Source organism: Trachypithecus francoisi, unplaced genomic scaffold (assembly GCF_009764315.1).
Source record: "Trachypithecus francoisi isolate TF-2019V2 unplaced genomic scaffold, Tfra_2.0 Lachesis_group12, whole genome shotgun sequence".
In the NCBI taxonomy this organism is placed as follows: Eukaryota; Metazoa; Chordata; class Mammalia; order Primates; family Cercopithecidae; genus Trachypithecus; species Trachypithecus francoisi.
In genome coordinates, this window is record NW_022681457.1 from 4,396,082 (window position 1) to 4,422,316 (window position 26,235).

A 26,235-nucleotide genomic window follows, 5' to 3' on the forward strand; every position below is an offset into this window, starting at 1 on the left:
AGTGAATGACACTGGAATTTTAGAACAGTAAAATCCAAGTCTCTCTAGAATAGGAGGATGAGCTCAGACCAGGGAAGGGGTGGCATTGGGGGGACGTCAGACCCAGGCCCACCAAGTATTCATGTCTGACCACACCTGGGATTCTTAAATATAGATGTATTTTTTTCATCTCATCTCCGGACACACTCCAATCACACTCCTCCTGCCCTCCCCTCCCAACTGCAAACCAAGCGGTGCAGACACAGCACAGCACACATGAGGGTCCCTCCTTTTCACCAAAGCTGAAGGCAGGGCACAGTTTGGGGATGGAAGAGCCTCGAGGTAAATGTGGGGGTTATAGAACCCAGTGATCTCAGTTCCGGATCATGGGAAAGGGACTAGTATGCAGCAACGTGGTAAGGTTCCAGATGTAGAAGCCAGGACCTAGAACCTAGTGGTTTCACAGTGGGCTGAGCGGTTGGGAATAAGCCAGGTCACGGGTGGGGGTAGACAGCCAGCTCTGTCCTCTGCAGGCAGATTCCCTGGAGGGAGATCTCAGATAAAGAAAGGAGGAGTAGGATCTGGTCCAGAAAAGGCCAGAAAGGCAGGAAGGCATCTGGACCGAGACTGTGTGTCCTCCAGAAGGAATGAGCAGCCAAGTGGTTCTGCCACCTCTGGCTTGGCCAAAGTGTAGGGGATGACAGGAGCTGGATGGAGGGATCCACCAGGCAGAGCCTGGCTCTGACATGCCAGGGAGGGCTAGAACATGAGCCCATCCCAGAGCCCAAGTTCTGGAGTTGAAATGGAAGACCATCTGCTCTCAGTTACCTTCAAACTCTGAAAAGTGCCCCGGCTCTGGACTTGATTGCCCCATTCGCAGGGACACCACGTGGTTTCCAGCACTTGGTGGCCCGCATGCCGGGCCTGAGCGTGGCCTGCTCTGTATGCTGTAGAATTTGCAAGCCTTACAGGGGCTCTAAGAGCCCCAGACCTGAAAGCACCATGCCAGGTTTCCTAAAACCTCTGGCACCACCGCAGAGTAATGGCAGATGCCTGGCCTCTGGGGAGCGGTCCAGGCCCAGGGGATTCCAGGGCGCGGATTATGCACTCTGGAATCAGAGAAAGGCACAGCTTTGTGGATTCTGGAGTGCAGGAACTTGGAAAGTGGAGGTGGAGGGGCTGGAGTTTGGCGGACTGAGGGAGGGCACTGCGGGGCCACACCCAGTGCGGATCTGGAGCAGGGGTTTAGGAGCAGCCCCACTCTGCATCCTCTCTCTGGAGCAGGGAGGCAGGACAGGCAGGGAGTGTGGTGGGGGGGAACTTAGTTACGCTCCTCGCCCAGGGAGCTGGTGGGGCTGAGGGGCTCGCTGGGGGTGCTGAGCGAGCTGGAGGTGGCCGTGTCCACAGAGTTGCGCTTGCTCCCGCTGGTGGAGGAGGTGCAGGACGCTCGGCGCGGCCACTCTGGTGCACGAATGTTGCGCCTGTCCTTGGCGGCCTCCTCGTCCTCATCGTAGCGCTCGCTGTCTTCCTCCAGAGGCCCGTTCCGGGGATCCTCCTCGTCCTCGCTCTGGTGCGGGCTGGAGTGTCGTGACAGCGAGGGCGATGGTGGCACCGAGGCCGGCCGTGGGTAGCGGTACCCTTGGGCCTGCATACGGGGATATGGGTGCAAATACCTCACAGTCCCACCCAGGCATCCAGCCACCTCTAGGCCTTCCCACTCCAGGAGGAACCCCCAGCCCTTTAGCTCCTGGCTAAGCAGAAATCCAGGGTCCACTCACCGCATCCGCCTCGCTGGGCTCGTAGGTGAAGTGCTCTGGAAAGGCCTTGGACAGCGCCATGTGGCGGGCAGACATATAGTACTAGGGGAAAGGAAGGTAGGGGGCAGAGGACGTGAGAGCCAGGCCCCACTCCCAGGCAGATGATGGGGCTCCTGGCCATACCCTTTATGCAGATGAGCACACCCTGCTGCACCATTGAGCCTGCCCCATGCAAATAATCCATCTGACTCCACCCCTTATGGAAATAAGCAGACCTATGGATGGACAGTTTCTGAGCCACACCCCTCAAACAGGGGCCGAATTCTCAAGCAGGCACCTCTTTGGCCACACCTTTATGCAAATGAGAATGCCTGACCAATGTTCTTTTTTTCTTTTTAAACAGGGTCTTGCTCTGTTACCCTAGGATGGAGTGCAGCGGGGTTATCAAGGCTCACTGCAGCCTCAACCTCCGGGGCTCAAGAGACCCTACCACCTCAGCCTCCCCAGTAGCTGGGACTAGAGGCACGCACCACCACCCTCGGCTGATTTTTTTTTTATTTTTAGTAGAAATAAAATGTTGCCCAGGCTGGTCTCTTAACTCCTGAGCTCAAGCAATCCTCCCTGTTAGGCCTCCCAAGTGCTGGGATTACAGGGATGAGCCACCACCGCGATCGGCCTGGTTCATTGCTTAAAGGGACAGCAACTGTTGCAAGTAGGATGAGACCCTTCACCCTGCACCAAAGACCCAGAGCCAGGAGCGGCTGATTTCCCAGGAGAGGGTAGAAAGTGCGGGGGCGGGGAAGGTCCTACCCGGCCTAGGTATTTCCAGTCCAGAAGGTCGGAGAGGCGCTCCGTGCGGTTCCGCTGGATGATACGCTGCCGCCGGCTCTGCTGACAGAAGCTGTAGAGGAAGGAGGTGAGCTGCGAGCAGGAATCATCCAGGCTGCGGAACCGCCGGTCGAGAATGTAAATACCTGCGGAGGCCAGGACCTGGGTTCAGAAAATGTCCTGGGGAGATCTTCATTGTCTCCAGGACTCTGTGGCACCAGGACCCCCTCCTCTCCCAGGGACCCGAGAGCCCCCCCATTTCCTGGTGCCCCTGGTCCCCAAGGGTGCAAGCTCCTCCTTCCCAGGATCCAGGAGTCCCGGCTCTCAAGCCCCCTTCTGGAATCCTCAGGGGCCTGGGCGCTGACCGTAAGCTGAGGGGTCTGCGATGTGTTCCTCCATGAAGCAGCCGAAGCCGGAGAGATTGGTGGAGACACTGGGGATGCCCATAACCGTGCACTCAGCTGCGGGAAGGCAGGAAAGAGACCCACTTAGCTTCCCCCATCTCCTACCGTCTTCATCGCAATAGACGCCTCAACAGCGCCCTCTACCAGTGCCTGTACCAAGTGCCAGGCGCGGTGCGGAGCGTCGCTGTGCAGAGCGTCGCTGAGCCCCCACAACCAAGCTGTGCATTTCCCTGTTTCTCAGAGGGGACGCTAAGAAGCTCAGAAAAGAGAATTACTTGCTCTTGTTCCAAGGTCTCGGGATGCGGGAAAGTCTATAGTTGGGAGATAAGGATGCTAATTTATTGAGCGTTCCAATGTCCGTTTGACTTAACTCTCACAACCTGTAGGATTGGGCCAAGGTCCATCATTCTACTTAATTGTTCACAACCTGTAAGATCCTTTCTTGTGCCAGTATCTTATACAGACTTAGTCTATTTTGATGGGGGGTAAGATAAGGTCTCTCATTATTAGTATCCCTGTGTACAGAGCATCTACTGCGTCTTGTTTAATACCTTTAACAACCTTGAGAAATAGTTCAAGGAATGTATTATAATTTTTTGATGGATTTTTATGCTTTTTTTTTTTTCCTTTTGAGACAGGGTCTCACTCTGTCACCCAAACTGTAGTGCAGTAGCACAATCTCGGCTCACTGCAACCTTCACCTCCCAGGTTCAAGCGATTCTCGTGCCTTAGCCACCTGAGTAGCTGGGACTACAGGCGCACACCACCATGCCCAGTTAATTGTTGTATTTTTAGTAGAGACGGGGTTTCACCATGCTGGTCAGGCTGGTCGCGAACTCCTGACCTTAGGTGATCCAACCATCTCGGCTTCTGAAAGTGGTGAGATTATAGGCGTGAGCCAGTGCTCCTGGCCCAATGCTATTTTTTTTTTTCTTAGACAAAGTCTCACTTTATCACCCAAGCTGGAGGACAGTGGCTTGATCACAGCTCACTGCAGCCTTGACCTCCAAAGCTCAAGCAATTCTCCCACCTCAGCCACCCAAGTAGTTGGGACTACAAGCACACAACACTACGCCTGGCTAAAAAAAAAAAAAAAAAAAAAAAAACAGCCAGGCATGGTGGCTTAAAAAAAAAAAAAACAGCCAGGCATGGTGTCTTATGCCTGTAATCCCAGCACTTTGGGAGGCTGAGGCGGGTGGATCACGAGGTCAAGAAGAAAAAAAAAACATCCTGGCCAACATGGTGAAACCCTGTGTCTACTAAAAATACAAAAATTAGCTGGGTGTGGTGGCACGCGCCTATAGTCCCAGCTACTCCAGAGGCTGAAGCAGGAGAATCACTTGAACCCGGGAGGCGGAGGTTGCAGTGAGCCAAGATTGTGCCACTGCACTCCAGCCTGGTGATAGAGCAAGACTCTGTTTCAAAGGAAAAAAAAAAATCTTTTATAGAGACAGGGTCTCACCATGTTGTCCAGACTGGTCTTGAACTCCTGGGTTCAAGTTATCCTCTCACCTCAGCCTTCCAAGGTACTAGGATTATAGGTGTGAGCCACTGCTCCTGACCTATAATAATAATAATAATTATTATTATTATTTTAGACAGGGTCTGACTTTGTCGCCCAGGCTGGAGTGCAGTGGCGCGATCTCGGCTCACTGCAACCTCTGCCTCTGGGGTTCAAACAATTCTCCCACCTCAACCTCCTGAGGGACTGGGATTACAGGTGCCTGCCACCATGCCCAGTTAACTTTTGTATTTTTAGTAGAGATAGTGTTTCACCATGTTGGCCAGGCTGGTCTCAAACTCCTGTCCTCAAGTGATCCTCCCACCTCGGCCTCCCAAAGTGCTGGGATTATAGGCGTGAGCCACCATGCCTGGCTTGATCTATAATTCTTATTTAAGTGTTTCTAAAAACCTCTGTAAACTGCAAAAATAGGCACTAAATATAATAGGTCTGGGCTGGGCGCGGTGGCTCAAGCCTGTAATCCCAGCACTTTGGGAGGCCGAGACGGGCGGATCACGAGGTCAGGAGATCGAGACCATCTTGGCTAACACGGTGAAACCCCGTCTCTACTAATAAAAGTACAAAAAACTAGCCGGGCGAGGTGGCGGGCGCCTGTAGTCCCAGCTACTTGGGAGGCTGAGGCAGGAGAATGGCGTAAACCCGGGAGGCGGAGCTTGAAGTGAGCTGAGATCCGGCCACTGCACTCCAGCCTGGGCAACAGAGCGAGACTCCGTCTCAAAAAAAAAAAAAATATATATATATATATATACACACACATATATATAATAGGTCTGTGAGGCATAGTGGGGTGCACCTGTAATGAGGAAAACAGATACTCAAGAGGCTGAAGCAGGAGCATCACCTGAACCTAGAAGTTCCAGGTGAGTCTGGGCAACATAGTAATACCCCCATCTCAAAAAACAAACAAATAGTAAAAAGTATTAAATATATATTTATGATATAGTTTGACTCTGTGTTCCCCCTCACCACCAAATTTTATCTTGAAATGTAACCCCACGTGTCGAGGGAGGGAAATGATTGGATTACGGGGGTGGTTTCCCCCTCTGCTGTTCTCATGCTAGTGAGCGAATTCTCACAAGATCTCATGGTTTTATAAATGTTCATTTTTCCCGCCCCTCACATACTTCTCTTTCCTGCCGCCAGGTGAAGAAGCTCCTTGCTTCCCCTTCTGCCATGACTGAGTTTTCTGAGGCCTCCCCAGCCATGTGGAACTGTGAGTCAATTATACCTCTTTCCATGATAAATTACCCAGTCTTGGATTTTTTTTTTTTATATATAGCAGTGTAAAAACAGATTAATACTATCTATCAATCTATCTATCTATAAAACAAGCCCTATGGGAAAAGGGGAATTGGGGCCAACCACATGACTCCTAATTATCATGCCAGCACAGTTTGCAAGACTTGTTAAATTACTAATAAATTAGGAAATGACACTTATTTAGCTTTTATTTATCTATCTATCTATCTATTTATTTATTTATTTTTGAGATGGAGTCTCGCTCTGTCGCCCAGAGCACTGCACTGCTGGAGCACAGTGGCGTGATCTCAGCTCACTGCAACCTCCACCTCCCAAGTTCAAGCAGTTCTCTGCCTCAGCCTCCCGAGTAGCTGGGACTACAGGTGCGTACCACCACACCTGGCTAATTTTTGTATTTTTAGTACAGACAGGGTTTCACCATATTGGCCAGGCTGATTTCAAACTCCTGACCTCCTGATCTGCCCATCTCGGCCTCCCCAGGTGTTGGGATTACAGGCGTGAGCCACCATGCCCGGGCTTATTTAGCTTTAAAAACACTGGCTAATCTGAACCAACAAGAGGAAGGTAGAGTCAATGGGCACTGGGAATGTCTTGTGAGGAGACTTGGCCACACTCAGCTGTGTTTGTGAATTGCGCATTTCATTGCTGCTATTTGGGGGGCCAAATGCCCATGCACTGGGACAAATCGGTGTGAACTGTGATATCCATTTGACACTAACTAGTCCTCAAAAGTCAGTCTTCTAGTTTCTCAATACATGAGCTATTGTGTCACAAAAGCAGGTGCTGTAGCAGAACAGATGACTACCATTGCTCCCGTTTTGCCAAGAAGGCAACAGGCTCAGAGAAGGCCAGTGCCTTGCCCCAGGACATGCTAGCTCTGACTAGGACGCCATGACCACGCTGTCCCCTGCCCACTACACTCACCCGGCGTGTAGCCCCAAGGCTCATAGTAGGATGGGAAGACCCCAAGGTGACAGCCACGGACAAACTCCTCATAGTCCACCGGGAGCAGGGGGCTTGTGGAGGAGAGGAACTCCGGGTGGAAAATCACCTGGTAGTGAAAAAGAAGGGCTCAGCCCAGGCGCCTTATTTAGCTAAGCCCTGAGATCCCAAGGTGGCCCAGAGAGGGTAAAAAGCTTGTCTAGCATCACACAGCATGTGTTTGGCAGGACCAGTGTTCAAATCCAGGTCTGTTTGAAGCCAGGGTTCCTTCTAACCACAGCAACGCATTTGATAAAACACATGGGGGAATGGAGTGTGTGAGACCCAGGACCCAACCCCTTCCCTCTGCCGTGCCCAACCCAGCCCTGACCCAACGCCCTCACCTTCACCCTGTCGGCACTGCTATTGAAGAGGCCGATTCGGCGGATGGTGGTCAGGATGGGGTCTGAGGAGTCATCCAGCATATTGTGGGTGCACACAGGGGGAAAAGACTGCCGCTGTAGGAGCCACAAGAAGGGTAGGGGGTCATGGAAGGGACAGAGAACTCCCTACTTCCCCATGAGCCATGCTGACTCCAGGGAAGTTAAGGAGGCCACAAGTGCCACCAGGCCAAGGAGCAGCAAACCCGAGTGATTACTAGGAGTTGTGGATCCACCAGGCTCTGGTAAAACTCCTAAAAATACAAAAAATAGCCAGGCGTGGTAGTGGGCATCTGTGGTCCCAGCTACTTGGGAAGCTGAGGCAGGAGAATGGCGTGAACCCTGGAGGCAGAGCTTGCAGTGAGCCGAGATTGCACCACTGCACTCCAGCCTGGGAGACAGAGCAAAACTCCGTCTCAATAAAAAAAAAAAAAAACTACAATTCCCAGCTGTCTTTGAGGCAAAGCCAGTGTTAGCAACTCCCTTACCTCCAACGACTAAGAGGAGTTGTAGCTATCTTGTTATGTACTCTGGGCTCTATCATTAAAGAAACCCAAAGAAAGTATAACTATCCTCAGTCAATGGGGGTGGAGACTGTACCAATATGGCAGCAAGCTTTGGAGGCTGCTGGGAGTTGTAGTTTCCTTACGAAAAGTCACCTCCAATCGCCAGGGGCAGTGGCTCATGCCTGTAATCCCAGCACTTTGGGAGGTTGAGGCAGGAGGATGACAAGGTCAGGAGATTGAGACCATCCTGGCTAACACGGTGAAACCCCGTCTCTACTAAAAATACAAAAAAAATAGCCGGGTGAGGTGGCGGGCACCTGTAGTCCCAGCTACTCGGGAGGCTGAGGCAGGAGAATGGCGTGAACCCAGGAGGCGGAGCTTGCAGTGAGCCAAGATCCGGCCACTGCACTTCACTGATACAACTTCACTTATGGAGGAACTTAGGGTGGGCGGTTTTCTGTGGCTTATTCTGCCATGGGGGTTGCTGGGAGGTGTGGCTTCTCTGGGACTCTGGGGTCAGTGAGCAAAGGGAAGCTTATTTATTTATTTTTATTGTATTTATTTATTTTGAGATGGAGTCTCACTCTGTCGCCCAGGCTGGAGTGCAGTGGTACCATCTCGGCTCACTGCAACCTCCACCTCCCGGGTTCAGGCGATACTCCTGTCTCAGCCTCCCAAGTACCTGGGATTACAGGTACCCACCACCACGCCCAGCTAATTTTTGTATTTTTAGTAGAGACGGGATTTCACCACGTTGTGCCTCCGTAGGTGAAGTTGTACCAGTCAGCACATGCCCTTCTGTGGATCTCAGAATAGATCCCTTAATAAAGGGCTGCAGGAGAAAGCAGCACTCCCGGCAATCTGTGGGGTCTGAGCTGGCGTGGCAAGCTGCCTCTGGGGCTGCCGGGAACTGCCATCTCTCTGCACAGAGGTCCAATCCATACCTGCGTTGCAAAGATGGCTCTCTTCATCATAGTGAAGTCTTCCTTATCCAGCATCTTGTTCATGTCAGGAAGGCTCCCACTGCAAGGCAAGCAGGGGCATGCATGTGAGAATGGAGTGATGAGAGGGCTTAGTCAGGGCCTAGGAGGGCACAGGGCTGAGGGCGAGGCACTCACACCAGTAAGGATTCATAAAGTTTCCTCCCGAACTTCTCCTTCACCGTGTTGGCCGTGTCCCTGGAGGAAGCAGAGCAACAGGGTCACATACACACCAGCTGTCATTTACTGTTAGGCTTCTTTAGTTTGTTTGTTTATTTTGAGACAGAGTTTGGCTCGTCGCCCAGGCTGGAGTACAATGGCGTGATCTCAGCTCATCGCAACCTCCGCCTCCTGGGTTCAAGCGATTCTCCTGCCTCAGCCTCCCAAGTAGCTGGGATTACAGGCATGTGCCACCATGCCTGGCTAATTTTTAGGAGAGACGGGGTTTCTCCATGTTGGTCAGGCTGGTCTTAAACTCCGGACCTCAGATGACCTGCCCACCTCGGCCTCCCAAAGTGCTGGGATTACAGGCTTCAGCCACCACACCGGAAGTTTATTTCTTAATTTTTTTTTTTTTTTTCACAGAGTTACTCTGTCACCCAGACTGGAGTGCAGTGGTACAATCTTGGCTCACTGCAACCTCTGCCTCCCAGGTCTAAGCAATTCTCCTGCCTCATCCTCCTGAGTAGCTGGGATTACAGGCATCTGCCACCATGCCTGGCTAATTTTTGTATTTTTAGCAGAGACGGGGTTTCACCATGTTGGCCAGTTTGGTGTTGAACTCCTGACCTCTGATTGGTAATTGGCCACCTCAGCCTCCCAAAGTGCTGAGATTACAGGCGTGAGCCACCGTGCCCGGCTACTCTTAGGTTTCTAGGGTAGCAAGGAAACTGAGGTGTGAGCAGGGAAGCCGTGCCCTGGGGCCTCCAAGCTGGAGGATGGGGACCGAGGGGGCAGGCCCTGGAAGGCTTAGATCCCACGTGCCTGACATCAGCTGTGTGGTCAGGGACAGTTGGCCTTCCCTCTCTGACCGCAGTGACTCACATTTCAGATGAGGATGAAAATAGAATCGACCTCAGAGGTTTGCAATGAGGACCCGATGATGTCATGCGAACAAGTACACATAGCAAGCCTTCTAGAAATGTCAGCTATTATTAGGACTTGTACTTGTCCTGCAGATGGCAATGCTAAGCCCCATGTTATACGAAAAGAAACATTCTGAAAAAGGACCATTTAGGCACACAAGTAAAACTAGCAGTGTCACATGACACCCCACGGTCACTCTTCTACTTAAAATCCTCCCATAGCTCTGGTCTCGTGTATTTTTCTTTCTTTCTTTCTTCCTTTTTTCTTTTGAGACAGAGTCTCGCTCTGTTGCCCAGGCTGGCGCAATCTCAGCCACTTTCTAGGTTCAAGAAATTCTCCTGTCTCAGCCTCCTGAGTTGCTGCAATTACAAGCGTGCGCCACCACGTCTGGCTAATTTTTATATATATATATATTTTTTTTTTTTTTTGAGGCGGAGTCTCGCTCTGTCGCCCGGACTGGAGTGCAGTGGCCGGATCTCAGCTCACTGGAAGCTCCGCCTCCCGGGTTTACGCCATTCTCCTGCCTCAGCCTCCCGAGTAGCTGGGACTACAGGCGCCCGCCACCTCGCCCGGCTAGTTTTTGTATTTTTAGTAGAGACGGGGTTTCACTGTGTTAGCCAGGATGGTCTCGATCTCCTGACCTCGTGATCCGCCCGTCTCGGCCTCCCAAAGTGCTGGGATTACAGGCTTGAGCCACCGCGCCCGGCCTAATTTTTATATTTTTAGTACTGATGGGATTTCACCATGTGGACCAGGCTGGTCTCAAACTCCTGACCTCAAGTGATCCGCCCGCCTCAGCCTCCCAAAGTGCTGGGATTGTGAGTCACCACGCCCAGCCTCCTCTTTCTTTCTTTTTTTTTTTTTTTTGAGACCGAGTCTGGCTGTCACCCATGCTGGAGTGTATTGGCGCGATCTTGGCTCACTGCAACCTCTGCCTCCCAGGTTCGAGCGATTTTCCTGCCTCAGCCTCCTGAGTAGCTAGGACTACAGATGTGCATCACCACGCCCAACTAATTTTTGTATCTTTAGTAAAGACGGGCTTTCACCATGTTGGTCAGGCTGGTCTCAAACTTCCGGCCTCAGGTGATCCACCCACCTCAGCCTCCCAAAGTGCTGGGATTACAGGTGTGAGCCACCACACCTAACTTCTTTTTTCTATTTTTGAGACGGAGTCTCACTCTGTCCCCTAGGCTGGAGTGCAGTGGCGCAATCAGGCCTCACTACAGCCTCAACCTCCAGGGCTGAAATGATCCTCCTGCCTTAGCCTCCCAGGTAGCTGGGACTACAGGAGCACCCCACCACCCTGCCTCACTTTCTACTCCTTCTCTATGAGACATGCCGCTCCAGCCCCATGGGCCTACCCACCGTGTCTCAATCATGCCTCAGGGCCTTTGCATTTACTGTTCCCCAGATACCCACAGGGTTTGTTCCCTCATCACCTTCCCTCGTCTCTGCCCAATAACACTTTCTCAGTGTGGCCTGTCCTGACAACCCCATCTCATATTCCAGTTCTGCTTTATTTTTGCCCGAAAGTATATTCCATCTACAGGATTTTCTAGCACACAAGCTCCATGAGGAAAGGGATCTTATCTTTCTGGTTCACAGCTGTATTCCCAGGACCTGGAATACCTGAGGGCGGATCACTTGAGGTCAGGAGTTCGAGACCAGCCTGGTCAACATGGTGAAATCTCATTGGTACTAAAAATATAAAAATTAGTCAGCACATAGTAGATACTCAGTATCTGCTGCTAATGAATGAACGGTTTTACAGATGAAGAAACTGAGGTTCGCTGGGAGGTAGAGGTTGTAGTGAGCCGAGATCACGCCACTGCACTCCAGCCTGGGCGACAGAGACTTTTTTGAGACAGAGTTTCAAAAAAACACAAAAAACAAAAAACAAAAAAAAATCAGAGAAAAGAAAAAGAAACTAAGCTGGGCACAGTGGCTCACCCCTGTAATCCCAGCACTTTGGGATGCCAACGCGGCTGGATCACCTGAGGTCAGGTGTTCAAGATCAGCGTGGCCAACATGGTGAAACCCCGTCTCTACTAAAAATACAAAATAAGGCAAGGCATGGTGGCTCACGCCTGGAATCCCAGGACTTTGGGAGGCCGAGATGACTGGATCACCTGAGGTCAGGTGTTTGAGATCAGCCTCGCCAACATGGTGAAACTCCGTATCTACTAAAAATACAAAAAAAAGGTAAGTGTAGTGGCTCACGCCTGGAATCCCAGGGAGGATTCCTCGGCCAGGCAGGTGGATCACCTGAAGTCAGGAGTTCAAGACCAGCCTGGCCAACATAGTGAAACTCCATCTCTCATAAAAATAAAAAGTTAGCCAAGTGTGGTGGCACTCAGCTACTTGAGAGGCTGAGGCAGGAAAATCACTTGAACCCGGGAGGCGGAGGTTGCAGTGAGTTGAGATTGCGCCATTGCACTCCAGCCTGGGTGACAGAGCAAGACTCTATCTCAAAAGAAAAAAAAACAAAAAAGGCCAGGTGTGGTGGCTCATGCCTGTAATCCCAGCACTTTGGGAGGCCGTGGCAGGCGGATCACAAGGTCAGGAGTTTGAGACCAACCTGGCCAACATGGTGAAACCCCGTCTCTACTGAAAATACAAAAATTAGCCGGGCATGGTGGCGTACACCTGTAGTCCCAGCTACTCGAGAGGTTGAGGCAGAACTGCTTGAATCCAGGAGGCAGAGGTTGCAGTGAGCCAAGATCATGCCAGTACACTCTAGCATGGGTGACAGAGGGAGACTCTGTCTCAAAAAAAAAAAAAGAGCCAGGTGTCGCAGTGGGTGCCTGTAGTCCCAGCTACTTGGGAGGCTGAGGCAGGAGAATTGCTTGAATCTGGGAGGTTGCAGTGAGCCAAGATTGCACCACTGCACTCCAGCCTGAGCGACAGAGTGAGAGTGTCTCAAAACAAAAACAAAAACAAAACAAAACAAAACAAAAAGGCTGAGACTCTAGGAGAAACACAGGACCCAAAGTACACAGCTGGGAGTGGGCTGGGCCGGGGTCTGGAGTGAGGGCTGCTGACCAAAGCTGTTTGCGCACGGCTTGGCCTTTGAGGGTTTCCACGTTGAAATTGTTGGTCCGCGCCGGCATGATGAAGAAGGCAACCACAGTCTGCTCGCTGCCATTCACCTGCACAGAAAGAAAGCAAGGGAAGGCCAGGATCATGTCGGGGAAGCCTGGGTCCAGCCAGCCTTTCTGCCAAGACTGCTGGGATCCTGCCATACCCCTTCCTGTCAAGGAGAATTATAGGACAGTCGCCACTTGGACTCTGCCCTTCTTTCTGGGTCTCTATACTCCCCTCACGGCACCCCAACACACACAGGTGCTTTCCTACCCCCATCTTCCTGGCTTCCTGGGTTTCTGTTCTCTCTGTTATTTTTTGTTTTGTTTGTTTGTTTGTTTTTGAGACAGTGTTCTTTTTCTGTCGACCAGGCTGGAGTGCAGTGGTGTGATCTCGGCTCACTGCAACCTCCGCCTCCCGGGCTCACGTGATCCTCCCCGTTCACCCTCCCTAGTAGCTGGGACTACAGGTGTGAGCCACCATGCCTGGCTAATTTAATTTTTGTATTTTTTGTAGAGATGGGGTTTCACCATGTTGCCCAGGCTGGTCTCCATCTCCTGGGCTCAAGTGATCCTCCTGCCATGGCCTCTCAAAGTGTTGGGATTACAGGCGTGAGCCACTGCGCCTGGCTATTCTCCCCAGTTATAAACTGCTTTGCTTGCCCTCCCTCTGTCCCCTCATAGCCCAGGCCTCACTCTGAGCAGATAGTTGAGCCGGGCCAAGGCCTCCAGGAAGACGTCGGCACCCTTGTTGGAGAACTCATAGCGGCCAGCGATAAAGAAGTACAAGGTCTTGTCCAAGTTGAAGTCCAGATGCCTAAAGAACCCACAAGGCACGGTAAGGCCCAAAGCCCTCACCCACTAGCCCCGGCCTCAAAACTACAAATCCCAGAAGCTATGGGTAGGGGCAGAGGATGTCTTAGGTAATACAGAGGCATCATGGGGCCTCCTGGAAGTTGTAGTTCTTCTCTTCAGATGGGGCTTTCCTTTAATCCTCAGCCCATTGTTCCGGTGCTCAAGAACTAAGGAGGCCGAATACCCAGGTGCCCCCTCCCTCAGACCCAGGAGTCTGGGCCCCCAGCTGCCCTCTCCCTCCCCCAGACCTAGATGGTTAGGCTCCCAAGGCCCTCCTCTCTTAAGACCTAGGTATATGCCCCACGTACCCATAAAAATGGCCCCGCACAAACTCCTGGATTCGAGCCTTGCTCTGAGCATGGAGGTTCTGGAACTCATGCATGGCAGAAAACTTCTTCACATTCAGCCCATTGGGGGTCACAATATCTGGGATTGGGGGTGAGGGTCCCATGTTTTATTTGTTCATTCAGATCAATGTTGTGGTTGAATGAATACATGAAGAAAACACCCTTTATCTGCCTTTTGCAATTTCTTTGTTTTAATAACGTTCCTTTGAGGTCCCCCCTCCTGCCTTTTTTTTTTTCCTTTGGAGACAGGGTTTTTCTCTGTCGCTCAGGCTGAAGAGCAGTGAGTGGCACAATCACAGCTCATAGCATCTCCAACCTCCTGGGGTCAAGCAATCCTCCCACCTCAGCCTCCCAAGTAGCTGGGACTACAGGCGTGTACTACCACACCCGGCTAATTTCTTTATTTTACTTTCGTAGTGATGGGGTCTTGTCATGTTGCCCAGGCTGATCTCAAATTCCTGGCTTCAAGCAGTCTTCCTGCCTTGGTCTCCTAAAGTGCTGGGATTACAGGTGTGAACCACCATGGCTGGTCAGTTACCTTGGTGACACACGTACCCTGACTCTGAGATGCCTTCTTGCCTAATATTACTTGCACAAGTTCATAAGCACAAGTATAAGTCTCCTTGGCTCCTGCAAATGGCTTCCAGGGATCTGATCCACACTGGTGATTCTGGGAAAGTTGTAGTTCTTTTGTTTCCCCTTAGTCCACTCTGAGATGGATATGATTAAACATCCCCAAAGTCCTGCTTCTCCTAGGATATATCCTCTACTTCCAAGCTTCTTACAGGGACCCAATCATTTCTTTTCCTCACAGAAATTAAAGTATATCAACGAAAAACTACAACCCCCATCAGCTCCTAGGGCAAAGTTCTGGGAACAAATGGAGCTAACCAGTCAAAGGCTTTCTGGGAGTTGTAGTTCTCACCTTATACTCACTGAGAAGGGATACCAAGGGCTGGGAAGAATGCCCAGTTCCGACCTTACCTTTTTCAAACACAAAGTCCACTGATCTTCCATTCCCTTTCATAAGACCAATCTACATTAGTCAATTATAGAATTTTATCATATCTGAAATTAACATGAAAGAAATTATACCTCCCATTAGCCTCCAGAGTATATAGTCAGAGGGCCTCAAATACAGGTCACAACCCCCACAGCCTTCTGGGAGCTGTAGTTCTCTATTCTTCAGGAAAATAATGGTAACTGATGGCCCCCAACTTAGGACTTAGGATGGTCCAAGTTATGATTTTTCTTTTCTTTTTTGAGACAGAGTTGCGTTCTTGTTGCCTAGGCTGGAGTGCAGTGGCACAATCTTGGCTCACTGCAACCTCCACCTCTTGGGTTCAAGAGATTCTCCTGCCTCAGCCTCCCAAGTAGCTGGGTAGCCAGGATTACAGGTGCCGGCCACCATGCCCAGCTAATTTTTGTATTTTTGGTAGAGACGGGGTTTCACCTCGTTGGCCAGGCTGGTCTTGAGCACAAGATCTCAGGTGATCTGCCCACCTCGGCCTCCCAAAGTGCTGGGATTACAGATGTAAGCCACCGTACCCAGCCAAGTTATGATTTTTCAACTTTATGATAGTGTGAAAGTTACACACATCCACATGTGTCCAATTTTGAATTTTGATGAGATATTCAACACTTTATTTTTTGAGATGGAGTCTCGCTCTGTCGTCCAGGCTGGAGTGCAGTGGTGTGATCTCAGCCCACTGTAACCTCTGCCTCCCAGGTTCAAGCAATTATCCTGCCTCAGCCTCCCGAGTAGCTGGGATTACAGGCACCCACCACCACACCCAGCTAATTTTTGTATTTTTAGTAGAGATGGAGTTCGCCATGTTGGCCAGGCTGGTCTTGATCTCCTGACCTCCCCATCTGCCCGCCTCGGCCTCCCAAAGTGTTAGGATTACAGGTGTGAGCCACTGTGCCCGGCCTATTCAACACTTTATTATAAAATACATTTGTATTAAAATTAGCCAGGTGGGTGCCTGTAGTCCCAGCTACTCGAGAGGCTGAGGCAGGAGAATGGCATGAACCTGGGAGGCGCAGCTTGTAGTGAGCCGAGATAGTGCCACTGCACTCCAGGCTGGGCAACAGAGTGAGACTCTGTCTCAAAAATAAATAAATAAATAAATAAATTATAAAATAGGTTTGTATTGGATGATTTTGCCCAGTTGTAGGCTAACATAAAGTGTTCTGGGTACATTTAAGGTATACTAGCCTAAGCTATGATGTTCACTAGGTTAGGTATATTAAATGCATTTTTTTATTTTTTGAGACAGGGTCTCACTGTGTCACCCAGGCTGTGACAAGGTCTCTCTGGGCCACCCAAATCATGCAATGGCACAATCACAGCTCACTGCACCCTTGACCTCCTAGGCTCGAGCAATCCTCCCACCTCAGCCTCCTGAGTCGCTAGGGATACAGGCAAACACCACAATGTCTGGCAAATTTTTTAGCCAGGGATTCGCCATGTTGCCCAGGCTGGTCTCAAATTTCCGGGCTCAAGTGGTCCTCCTGCCTTGGCCTCTCAAAGTGCTGGGATTACAGGTATAAGCCACCATGCCCAGCCGAAATACGTTTTCGGTTTCTGCTATTTCAGCTTACAGTGGGTTTCTTGGAATGACGAGCAACTGGCTTTGGCATAGACAGCTGCCTACCTCATTCATGTCTGGGGACTTCAGCCCAGCCCCTACCTGGTTTCCTCTTGAGCAAGTGCTGTGCCTCGATGGCGGTGATCTGGGACACAGTAGTGAAGACGTGAGCGCAGTGGGCTGCCGCTCTTTCCATGCAGTAGCGGTGATAAATCTGCCTCTCCCCTGCTTCCTTGTCCACATTGAACTGGGTGGGAGGTGACAGCATTCAGGTTAGAAGGACTGGGGAGAAGAGTCTGGAGGTCCAGACACTGGGGTCCTAAGATAAATTGGTGCCTGCGGCTGGATTATTGGGTCTGAGGTAGGAAGGGTCTGGGCACTTGGACTCCTGGATCCTGGGAGAAGAGGGGGCCATCCCCTTGGGCCCCCTGGAGCTTTGGGTTTCCCTGGCATACTCGCAGTCCCCCATCTGCCACAGTCCCAGCTCACGTTCTCCAGGTTGTTGTAGAAGTCCACAGCACCGGCACACAGGTAGCGCCCCAGCAGCGTGGCATGGGTGGTGAAGATGGTTGCTACAGGCAGTCGCCGGGCACGACACAGGCAGAGTCCAATGCCTGCCAACCACTCATGGAAGTGAGCAACCACGTGTGGCTTCTCCTCACTCTGCGCGAGGAACTGTGGGCAACAGGGACAGGGCTGCTGTCTCCACGAGTGTCGGGAAGAGAATTGGTAATCCCCAATAGGGACAAGCACTCGGGGAGAGGCAAATCTGTCACCACTACTGCACAGAGTGGGCGGCGGCCCACTGCAGCAATCCCCACCGGATGGGGACCTGTAAATCTCTGAGCCACCCCAGGCTGGTCTTGAACTCCTGGGCTCAAGTAATTGCCCCTCCAGGGATTGACAAGAACTGAGGATCTTTTGGCCAGCCTTCTAAGTCCTGGCAGGGTAAGATTGGAAAGACCAAATCCCTAAAGAACCCTTGTCTCAAGGGTATGCTGTCGGCACGCAACACTGGCAAAAAGGACTACAACTCCCAGAATGCCATAGGAGCAGCCAGTTCCTGAATTATTTGTCTCAGGGCATGGGAAATTAAGCTTTTTTTTTTCCCTCTGTCACCCAGGCTGGAGTGCCGTGACACGATCTCAGCTCACTGCAGTTCCCACCTCCTAGGTTTAAGCAATTATCCTGTCTCAGCCTCCCAAGTAGCTGGGATTTGGGATTATAGGTGCCCACCACCATGCCCAACTAATTTTTTTTGTATTTTTAGTACAGACGAGGTTCGGCCATCTTGCACTCCTGGCCTCAAGTGATCTTCCCCCATCAGCCTCCCAAAGTGCTGGGATTACAGGCGTGAGCCACCACATCCAGCCTGGAAACTAAGCTTCTTGAGCCTTTTAAAACCTAGAAGGGGGTCAAAACCAGGTCAGTCTGGAGATTTATAAGCATCCAGGGCAGCATCTGAGAGCTGAGCCCAGCAATATCACACTAGAGAACTACAACTCCCAGAATTCCTTGGATAAGCCCACCTGCCTCACTTTGCACTAGAATCCCTGCGCTTGGAAGACTGGAGTAAATGAAGTTGGCATCGAGAGTAGAGCCTGGGCCCTGGATGTCCACGTCCCCAAAGGCCAGGGCTAATCCTTGGATTAAAGGACCCTGTGGCTCCCAGAATGCCCAGGGAGAAACCCCAGCCTCTGGCCCAGGGGTTGGTGGTCATTGTAGTTTCAGGTATGGGTGGACCGTGTCAGACGGGGCCTACCTCACCCAGGAACCAGGTGGTGAGAAAGCCAAAGAGGACAGCATCGTTGGCCTCGCGGTCGTACCACGGCACTCCGATGTTGCAGGTATCCCAGAGCTCTCCCTTCCAGCGCTCCAGGGCCCAGGCTGAGGCCCCCACATCCAGGAGCACCACCAGAGGGCCTCCCTCGATCAACCAGCGCCCAAAATACACCTGGAAGGGGGTGGGGTGGGCACCATAGGGAGGCTCAGGGCTTCAACCTCGCATATGTGTGCTTCTGTGGTTCTTCCATTTGCAGGCAAATGTCTAGACTTAAGCCTTAGCTCCCTTACCTTCTGTTTCCGTATCTGCTGCTAATTTCTCACCTGCTGCCTTAGCTTTATTTTTCTATTTGCATGATTTATTCCTGCCACACATTTTTTCCATCTCTGTTGCAATATTTTCCCTGCCCCTTGCTTACTTTCTTTCTTTCTTTCTTTTTTTTTTTTTTTTGAGACGGAGTCTCGCTCTGTCGCCCGGGCTGGAGTGCAGTGACTGGATCTCAGCTCACTGCAAGCTCCACCTCCCGGGTTTACTGCCATTCTCCTGCCTCAGCCTCCGAGTAGCTGGGACTACAGGCGGCCGCCACCTCGCCCGGCTAGTTTTTTCTATTTTTCAGTAGAGACGGGGTTTCACAGTGTTAGCCAGGATGGTCTCGATCTCCTGACCTCGTGATCCGCCCGTCTCGGCCTCCCAAAGTGCTGGGATTACAGGCTTGAGCCACCGTGCCCGGCCTTTCTTTTTTTTTTAAGATGGAGTCTCGCTCTGTGGCCCAGGCTGGAGTGCAGTGGCGCAATCTCAGCTCACTACAACCTCCGCCTCCCGGGTTGAAGCAACTCTCCTGCCTCAGCCTCCCAAGTAGCTGGGATTACAGGCACCCACCCCAACACTTGGCTAATTTTTTGTATTTTTAGTAGAGATGGAGTTTCACCATGTTGGCCAGGCTGGTATCAAACTCCTGACCTCAAGTGATCTGCCCTCCTTGGCCTCCCAAAGTGTTGGGATCACAGGCTTGAGCCACCGCACCTGGCCTCATCTTTAATTTCTTTTTTTTTTTTTTTGAGGTGGAGTCTTGCTCTGTCGCCCAGGCTGGAGTGCAGTGGCATGATCTTGGCTCACTGCAAGCTCCGCCTCCCAGGTTCAAGTGATTCTCCTGCCTCAGCCTCCCAAGTAGCTGGGACTATAGGCACCTGCCACCACGCCTGGCTAACTTTTTTTGTATTTTTAGTAGAGACAGGGTTTCACAGTGTTAGCCAGGATATTCTCCATCTCCTGACCTTGTGATCCGCCCGCTTCAGCCTCCCAAAGTGCTGGGATTACAGGCATGAGCTACCACACCCAGTTTAATTCCTGTTTAATTCCTATAACTGCTACCCTTCTCCCACTCGCTGCCTCCTTTCTCTGCTTATAACCACACATGTCACATGTCCTGTCTCTCTGCCCCCACTGCCCTGTCTGACCACTCTGCAAATAATTTCTCCTACCTGCTGCCTGGTTTCTGTACTTGCTGCCACATTTCTCTTCCCAACCATCTGCATCTCCCACTGTCTTTTCTTTCTCATGCTAATTCCTTCCATGGGATGCTTCTTTTTTGTTTTGAGACAGGGTCTCACTCTGTTGCCCAGGCTGGAGTGCAGTGGTGTGCACATGGTTCACTGCAGCCTCAACCTCCCTGGTTCCATTCCCCCACCTCACCTCCTATGGGTGTGGGCCACCATGCCAGGCTAAGTTTTCAATTTTTTGTGGAGATGGGGTCTCACTATGTTGCCCAGGCTGATCGTGAACTTCTATGTTTAAGCAATTTTCCTGCTTAGCGTCCCAAAGTGTTGGATTAGAAGTGTGAGCCACCAAACCAGGCCCTTTTTTATTTTCAGAGACAGGGTCTTGCTCTGTCCTCCAGCCTGGAATGGAGTGGTGCAATTATGGTTCACGGAAGCTTCGACCTCCCAGGCTCAAGCAATCCTCCCACCGCAGCTTCCCACATAGCTGGGACCACAGGGACACGGTACCACAGCCCGGCTAATTTTTAATTTTTTATAAGGACAGGGTTTCACCATGTTGCCCAGGCCGGTCTCAAACTCCTGGTCTCAAGTGATCCACCCGCCTCGGCCTACCCAAGTGCTGGGATTACAGGCGTGAGCCACTGCACCCGGCCTGTAATTATTCTCTTACTGTCCACGCTGCCACTTTTCTTCCCCTTACCACCTTGTTTCTCTTCCTTTCGTCACATATCTGTCACCTGTGACCTCTTTCCTCTATCCATAGGCCCATTTTGTAGTACACAACCACCTTCCTCCCTCCTTCCCTTCCTTCTTCCTTCCCTCCCTCCGTCTCTCCTTTCTTTTTCTTTCTTTCCTTTTTTTTTTTTTTTGACAGGGTCTCACTCCAGTCGCCCAGGCTTGAGTGCAGTGGTGCAATCGTGGCTCACTGGGCAGGGCACAGTGGCTCCTGCCTGTAATCCTAGCACTTTGGGAGCTTGAGGCAAGTGGACTGCCTGAGCTCAGGAATTTGAGACCAGCCTGGGCAACATGGTGAAACCCTGTCTCTACTAAAATACAAAAACTTAGCCGGGCATGGCAGCATGCGCCTGAGGTCCCAGCTACTCGGGAGGCTGAGGCAGGAGAATTGCTTGAACACGGGAGACGGAGGTTGCAGTGAGCCGAGATTGCACCACTGCACTCCAGCCTGAGTGAGAGAGTGAGACTCTAGCTCCAAAAAAAAACAAAATCATGGCTCACTACAGCCTTGACATCCCATCCTCCCACCTCAGCCTCCTGAGTAACTGGGAGCACAGGCACGCACCACCACGCCTGGCTAATTTTTTGTATTTTTTTTTTTTTTTTGAGACGGAGTCTGGCTCTGTCGCCCAGGCTGGAGTGCAGTGGCCGGATCTCAGCTCACTGCAAGCTCCGCCTCCCGGGTTCCCGCCATTCTCCTGCCTCAGCCTCCTGAGTAGCTGGGACTACAGGCGCCCACCAACTCGCCCGGTTAGTTTTTTGTATTTTTTAGTAGAGACGGGGTTTCACCGTGTAGACCAGGATGGTCTCGATCTCCTGACCTCGTGATCCGCCTGTCTCGGCCTCCCAAAGTGCTGGGATTACAGGCTTGAGCCACTGCATCTGGCCTAATTTTTTGTATTTTTAGTAGAGACGGAGTTTCACCATGTTGCCCATGCTGGTCACGAACTCCTGGGCTCAAGCTACCCTCCCACCTTGGCCTCCCGAAGTGCTGGGATTCCAGGAACGAGCCACCACGCCCGGCCATGCTGCACATTTCTAACATAGCCCATCCTCTGTCCATGCCCCAGGGCTGCATTTTTCTTTTCTTTTCTTTTTTTCTTTTTTTTGAGATGGAGTCTCGCCCTGTCGCCCAGGCTGCAGTGCAGTGGCGCAATCTTGGCTCACTGCAAGCTCCGCCTCCCAGGTTCACACCATTCTCCTGCCTCAGCCTCCTGAGTACCTGGGACTACAGGCGCCCGCCACCACGCCCGGCTAAGTTTTTGTATTTTTAGTAGAGACGGGGTTTCACCGTGTTAGCCAGGATGGTCTCCATCTCCTGACCTTGTGATCCGCCCGCCTCGGCCTCCCAAAGTGCTGGGATTACAGGCGTGAGCCCCCATGCCCGGCAAGGGCTGCATTTTTCTAGCCACTGCCATGTTTCTAAGACTTGCTGTCTCACTTCTGCCTCTACCACATTTCTCCAGTTGGCTGCTTTCCTCCCTGAGACTGTGGCCTTGGTTCTGGGCCTGCTGCCACAGCAGCGAAGAAGCCCCACTCCTCGCCGACCTGGCTTTTTCCTGCCCGGAGCCTCACTCTGAGGTCCCTCCCCCTCCCAGCTGTTGTCTGCCCTTTTGCTGGGGGGGATATTCTTAGGCCCCCAGCACGTGGGAAGCAGCTGCCCTCAGGAAGGGACTGGGCTGTTCTGGGTTCCCTTAGGGACACAGTCGGGCCTGAATGGATTCCAGACCCCACCCCAAACCAGAGGCTGTGAATGAGTGAAGGAATCACAGTGCCTCTCCGTCCCCGGCCCGGACCTGTCTGTCCCTCAGCCTGCTGCCCGATGGCTTTCTCCTTGGACAACAGTGTGTCTCTTTCCATCTTCATCCTGGGGCCCTGGATCTCCCCCTCCTCTCTAATCCCTCATCTGCCCATCTCAGACTCTGTCCTGTGGATCTGTCCACTGACCTCTCCTCTCTTCCCCGATATTCCATGCTTCTCTCTCCTTCTAGGGCTGACTTTCTTTTTTTTTTTTTGAGACGGAGTCTGGCTCTGTCGCCCAGGCTGGAGTGCGGTGGCCGGATCTCAGCTCACTGCAAGCTCCACCTCCGGGGTTCACGCCATTCTCCTGCCTCAGCCTCCCGAGTAGCTGGGACTACAGGCGCCCGCCTCGTCGCCCGGCTAGTTTTTTGTATTCTTTAGTGGAGACGGGGTTTCACCGTATTAGCCAGGGTGGTCTCGATCTCCTGACCTTGTGGTCCGCCCGTCTCGGCCTCCCAAAGTGCTGGGATTACAGGCTTGAGCCACCGCGCCTGGCCAAGGGCTGACTTTCTGAAACATCTGGCGGCCTCTCTTCTGTCCCTAGTCTGTCTATTACTCTTGCCCATGGCTCCATCCACCCTTCTCCCTTTGTCTGCCTGGCCCCCTCACTCTCCAAGCTTGGCTGTTAGTAACAATAATGATGATGATCATAATAATAACAATGACGGCCGGGCGCGGTGGCTCAAGCCTGTAATCCCAGCACTTTGGGAGGCCGAGACGGGCGGATCACGAGGTAAGAAGATCGAGACCATCCTGGTCTACATGGTGAAACCCCGTCTCTACTAAAAAATACAAAAAACTAGTCAGGCGAGATGGCGGGCGCCTGTAGTCCCAGCTACTTGGGAGGCTGAGGCAGGAGAATGGCGTAAATACGGGAGGCAGAGCTTGCAGTGAGCCAAGATCGCGCCACTGCACTCCAGCCTGGGCGACAGAGCCAGACTCCGTCTCAAAAATAATAATAATAATAATAATAACAATGACAATCACGGTCCGCACACTGTGCTAACTTCATGCCAAGAACTCTACTAACCACTTTATCCTTATTAACTGCTTCCTCCTCCTGGCACCTCTAGAAGGTAGATGCTATTAGCATGTCCCTTAGCCAAGGACACACGGGGCAAGTGGAGGGGTGAACTTGAACTTCAGGCTCCAGAATCCTGTTCCTGCCTGAACCCAGGACCACTTCTCCCCAGCTCTGCCTGGCTGACTGGCTTTCTTTTATGAGACAGAGTCTCGCTCCATCGCCCAGGCTGGAGTGCAGTGGCCCAATCGCAGTTCACTGCAACCTCTGCCTCCCGGGTTCAAGCGATTCTCCTGCCTCAGCCTCCCGAGTAGCTGGGATTACAGGCGCCCGCCACCACGCCTGGCTAATTTTTGTATTTTTAGTAGAGACGAGTTTCGCCATGTCGACCAGGCTGTCTTTCGATCTTGCTCTCTTTCTCTCTGTGCGTGAGGACCTTGGCCTCTTGGATCTCCGTCTCAGTCTGCCTCACACTTGCCATCTGTCTGTCCATTTGCCCATGTCTGGGATCCACCCGCCCACTTCCAGGCCCTGCATCTGTCTGGGTGTCCTATCACACCTCCTGCCTGTGTCCAAGCCTGCCTCACTCTCTGGCTAGGGTTGTCCACCCTGGCCCCTCTCTGTCTGTGGCTCCCACCCGGATGTCAGGCTGTCCACCCACTTCTGCCCTGGGCTGGGCCATGTCCCACCTTGCAACCCTTGCTGTTCATGGAATCCAGTGTCTTCTTCAGGGCCGGGGTGGGGGCCTCCAGCAGTTCCACCTGGGTCCTCACGCCCTGCTCCGTGTACGGCCCCACCAGGTAGTAGTTGTCGCCCCATTCGTCCCCCGTCACCTTCGCCTTCGTCTGCAGCACCGTGTAGATGCCACCCACTGCGGGCCCAAGCGTGTGAGGGCAGGCCCCGGCCGAGGTCCATAGTTCTGGGGCCTGGGGTGGGGTGGGCCGGGGATATAGGGGGCACTCAGGCCCCAGACGGCTAGCTCAGGGGGAAGAGGGGACTGGGAGCCCGCAGTTTGGAGTAGGGGTTGGAGGCTTGGATGAAGGGAACAGGGGGGCTGGGGGGCAGTCCTCCTGGGTCTAAGGGAGAAGGGGCTGGGGTCAGGACTCTGAGGGAGGAAGGGGCTCAGGTTACACTTCTGGGTGTGAGAGAGAAGGAGCTGGGGGCTGGGACCCCTGGGTTACAGGGAATTAGGTACTGGGGCTCTAAGGATGGCAGACCTGAGGACTACCTGGACCCAGGTTCTCGAGTTCCCAGCTCACAGGAGCTCGGTTTAAATCACAGCCAGGCTCCAAAACCCCATGAAGGAGACCTCCTCATGGCCAATTCAGCGTCTCACCATTGCCCAAGAGAAGCCTGCATGGTCATTCCCTGCCCCCAGGGACCCTGCTGACCTGCCTCCCAATTTCCTCTCCCTGACTAGGGACACGAACATGCAGGGCCCTGCCTCTCCCATGACCCCATCCCAGACCCTGGAGCCCCAGCCCCCAGCCTCCTCCCCTCCTGGAGCCCAGGCCCTGGCGATATCTGGCTGTGTGTTCATTGGCCCCCTGTGCTCCTGGGAGACACAGTCCCTTTCCCCTCCAAGACCCAGCAAAACAACCCCCCAGACCCTGCTCTTTGAGGTGTGAGACTGGCTTGTTCCTGCGGATTTCAGCCCCAGCCTTCTCCAAGGCCAGAACCTCAGCTTTTTGAAGCCCAAGACACAGAAAAGCGGGCTCCTGGCCCCTCCCATCCTAGGGCCCAGCCCCTGACTAACTCAGGACTTCCCAGCCTTCCCCTATTCCAGCATGCACGTGTCCCAGGCCACGGGCTCCTCTGCTCCTAGGAACTAATAGCTCAGGCCCTCAGCTCCTTGAAAGCCCAGGCATTCAGGCCCGCAAGCCTCTCCCACCGTAGGATCTAAGGATTAGAGTCTCCAGCCCGTCCCATCTTTATTCTTAAGCAGCCAGGTCCTCAGGTCCTCCCATCGCCGCTCAGGCCTCCTATCTCCCAGTCAGCTCTCTCTCAAATCTGGAGTTTTATCCCCTAGACTATGCTGTTAGGGTCACAGGTCTGAAACCCCGGCAGCTTCCCAGGTTTGCACGCAGAAATCCCATCCCTCCATCCCCTTCCCTGTTCAGGACCCAGGTATCTAGTCTCTCGGAAGCCTCCCTCCAGGACCTAGGAGTCTCATTTTAGCGCCCTCTTCCCTAGGACCCAGAACCTGGGCTTCCAGCCTCCTTTCATCACAAGTCAAACTAACCATCGTTCTCCCACCCACCTCCGGCCTCCCGGCCCCTCAAGGACACAGGAGTCACAGCCTCCTTGCCCTGGTCCCAAGGGTTCCCCTAGTAGCCCCGTTCTCCTACAACTCAGAGTTCTGGGCCCGCATCCACTACTGTCCTTCTCGTCAAGGGCCCCGACGCCTGGCGTGCTCACCCTTGTTGGCCACCTCCCAGGCCACTTCGAAGAGCACTGTGTTCTCCAGGTCGAATTCATCCTCCCAGTCCTCCAGTCCTGGCAGTGAGGACATGGACAAAGTGCGGTTTAAAGGCATGGCTGGCACAGGAAGGGGGCTCCGGGGACCTCAAGGTAGGCACCCCGGAGGTGTCCAGGGAATGCACCAGGTAGGGTGCGGGGCCGAGTAGCTGGCGCCGACGGGAAGCTTGCAAGACGCTCAGCTTCCTATTGCAAGACCGCACCCCCGCCCCGAAGCCTTCGGACCTAGGCAGAAGGCGGCCGCAGCGTCACTGAGCCCAGTGGCACCCCTGCAGTGAAACCTCGCAGCCGTCAGGAGGCAGTGGCCGCCCCCGCAGCCAGCGCCATTGGCTCACGCCCGGGGGCGGGGATTTCCGCGTGTCC

At 52.7% G+C, this 26,235-nt stretch overlaps 1 protein-coding gene and 1 long non-coding RNA gene across 4 annotated transcripts; one reads left to right on the forward strand and one right to left on the reverse strand.

Annotated features, from left to right (window-relative positions):
- Window positions 1–136: 136 nt before the first annotated feature.
- GYS1 (glycogen synthase 1) lies at window positions 137–26,132 on the reverse strand. 2 transcript variants are annotated; one of them, XM_033223954.1, is made up of 16 exons: window positions 25,813–26,132; window positions 24,084–24,265; window positions 18,319–18,510; window positions 17,046–17,231; window positions 16,659–16,803; window positions 13,927–14,044; window positions 13,460–13,580; window positions 12,726–12,832; window positions 8,736–8,795; window positions 8,562–8,640; window positions 7,076–7,189; window positions 6,675–6,801; window positions 2,930–3,025; window positions 2,547–2,710; window positions 1,758–1,838; window positions 137–1,624 (listed from the first exon to the last, which is right to left on the reverse strand). In XM_033223954.1, exons 1-16 carry the CDS (start codon window positions 25,928–25,930, stop codon window positions 1,301–1,303), a joined length of 2,214 nt encoding a protein of 737 aa, XP_033079845.1. In that variant the 5' UTR covers window positions 25,931–26,132; the 3' UTR covers window positions 137–1,300. The 2 variants fall into 2 exon arrangements, with proteins under 2 accessions (XP_033079845.1, XP_033079846.1); XM_033223955.1 differs by having other exon boundaries at window positions 804–1,624; window positions 24,084–24,320; window positions 25,813–25,972.
- LOC117091548 lies at window positions 5,645–14,132 on the forward strand. Of its 2 annotated transcripts, XR_004440447.1 has the most exons (3): window positions 5,645–5,703; window positions 13,448–13,601; window positions 13,904–14,132. It is a non-coding gene; the product is annotated as an uncharacterized LOC117091548 (long non-coding RNA). The 2 variants fall into 2 exon arrangements; XR_004440446.1 differs by having other exon boundaries at window positions 13,448–14,132.
- Window positions 26,133–26,235: the final 103 nt, after the last annotated feature.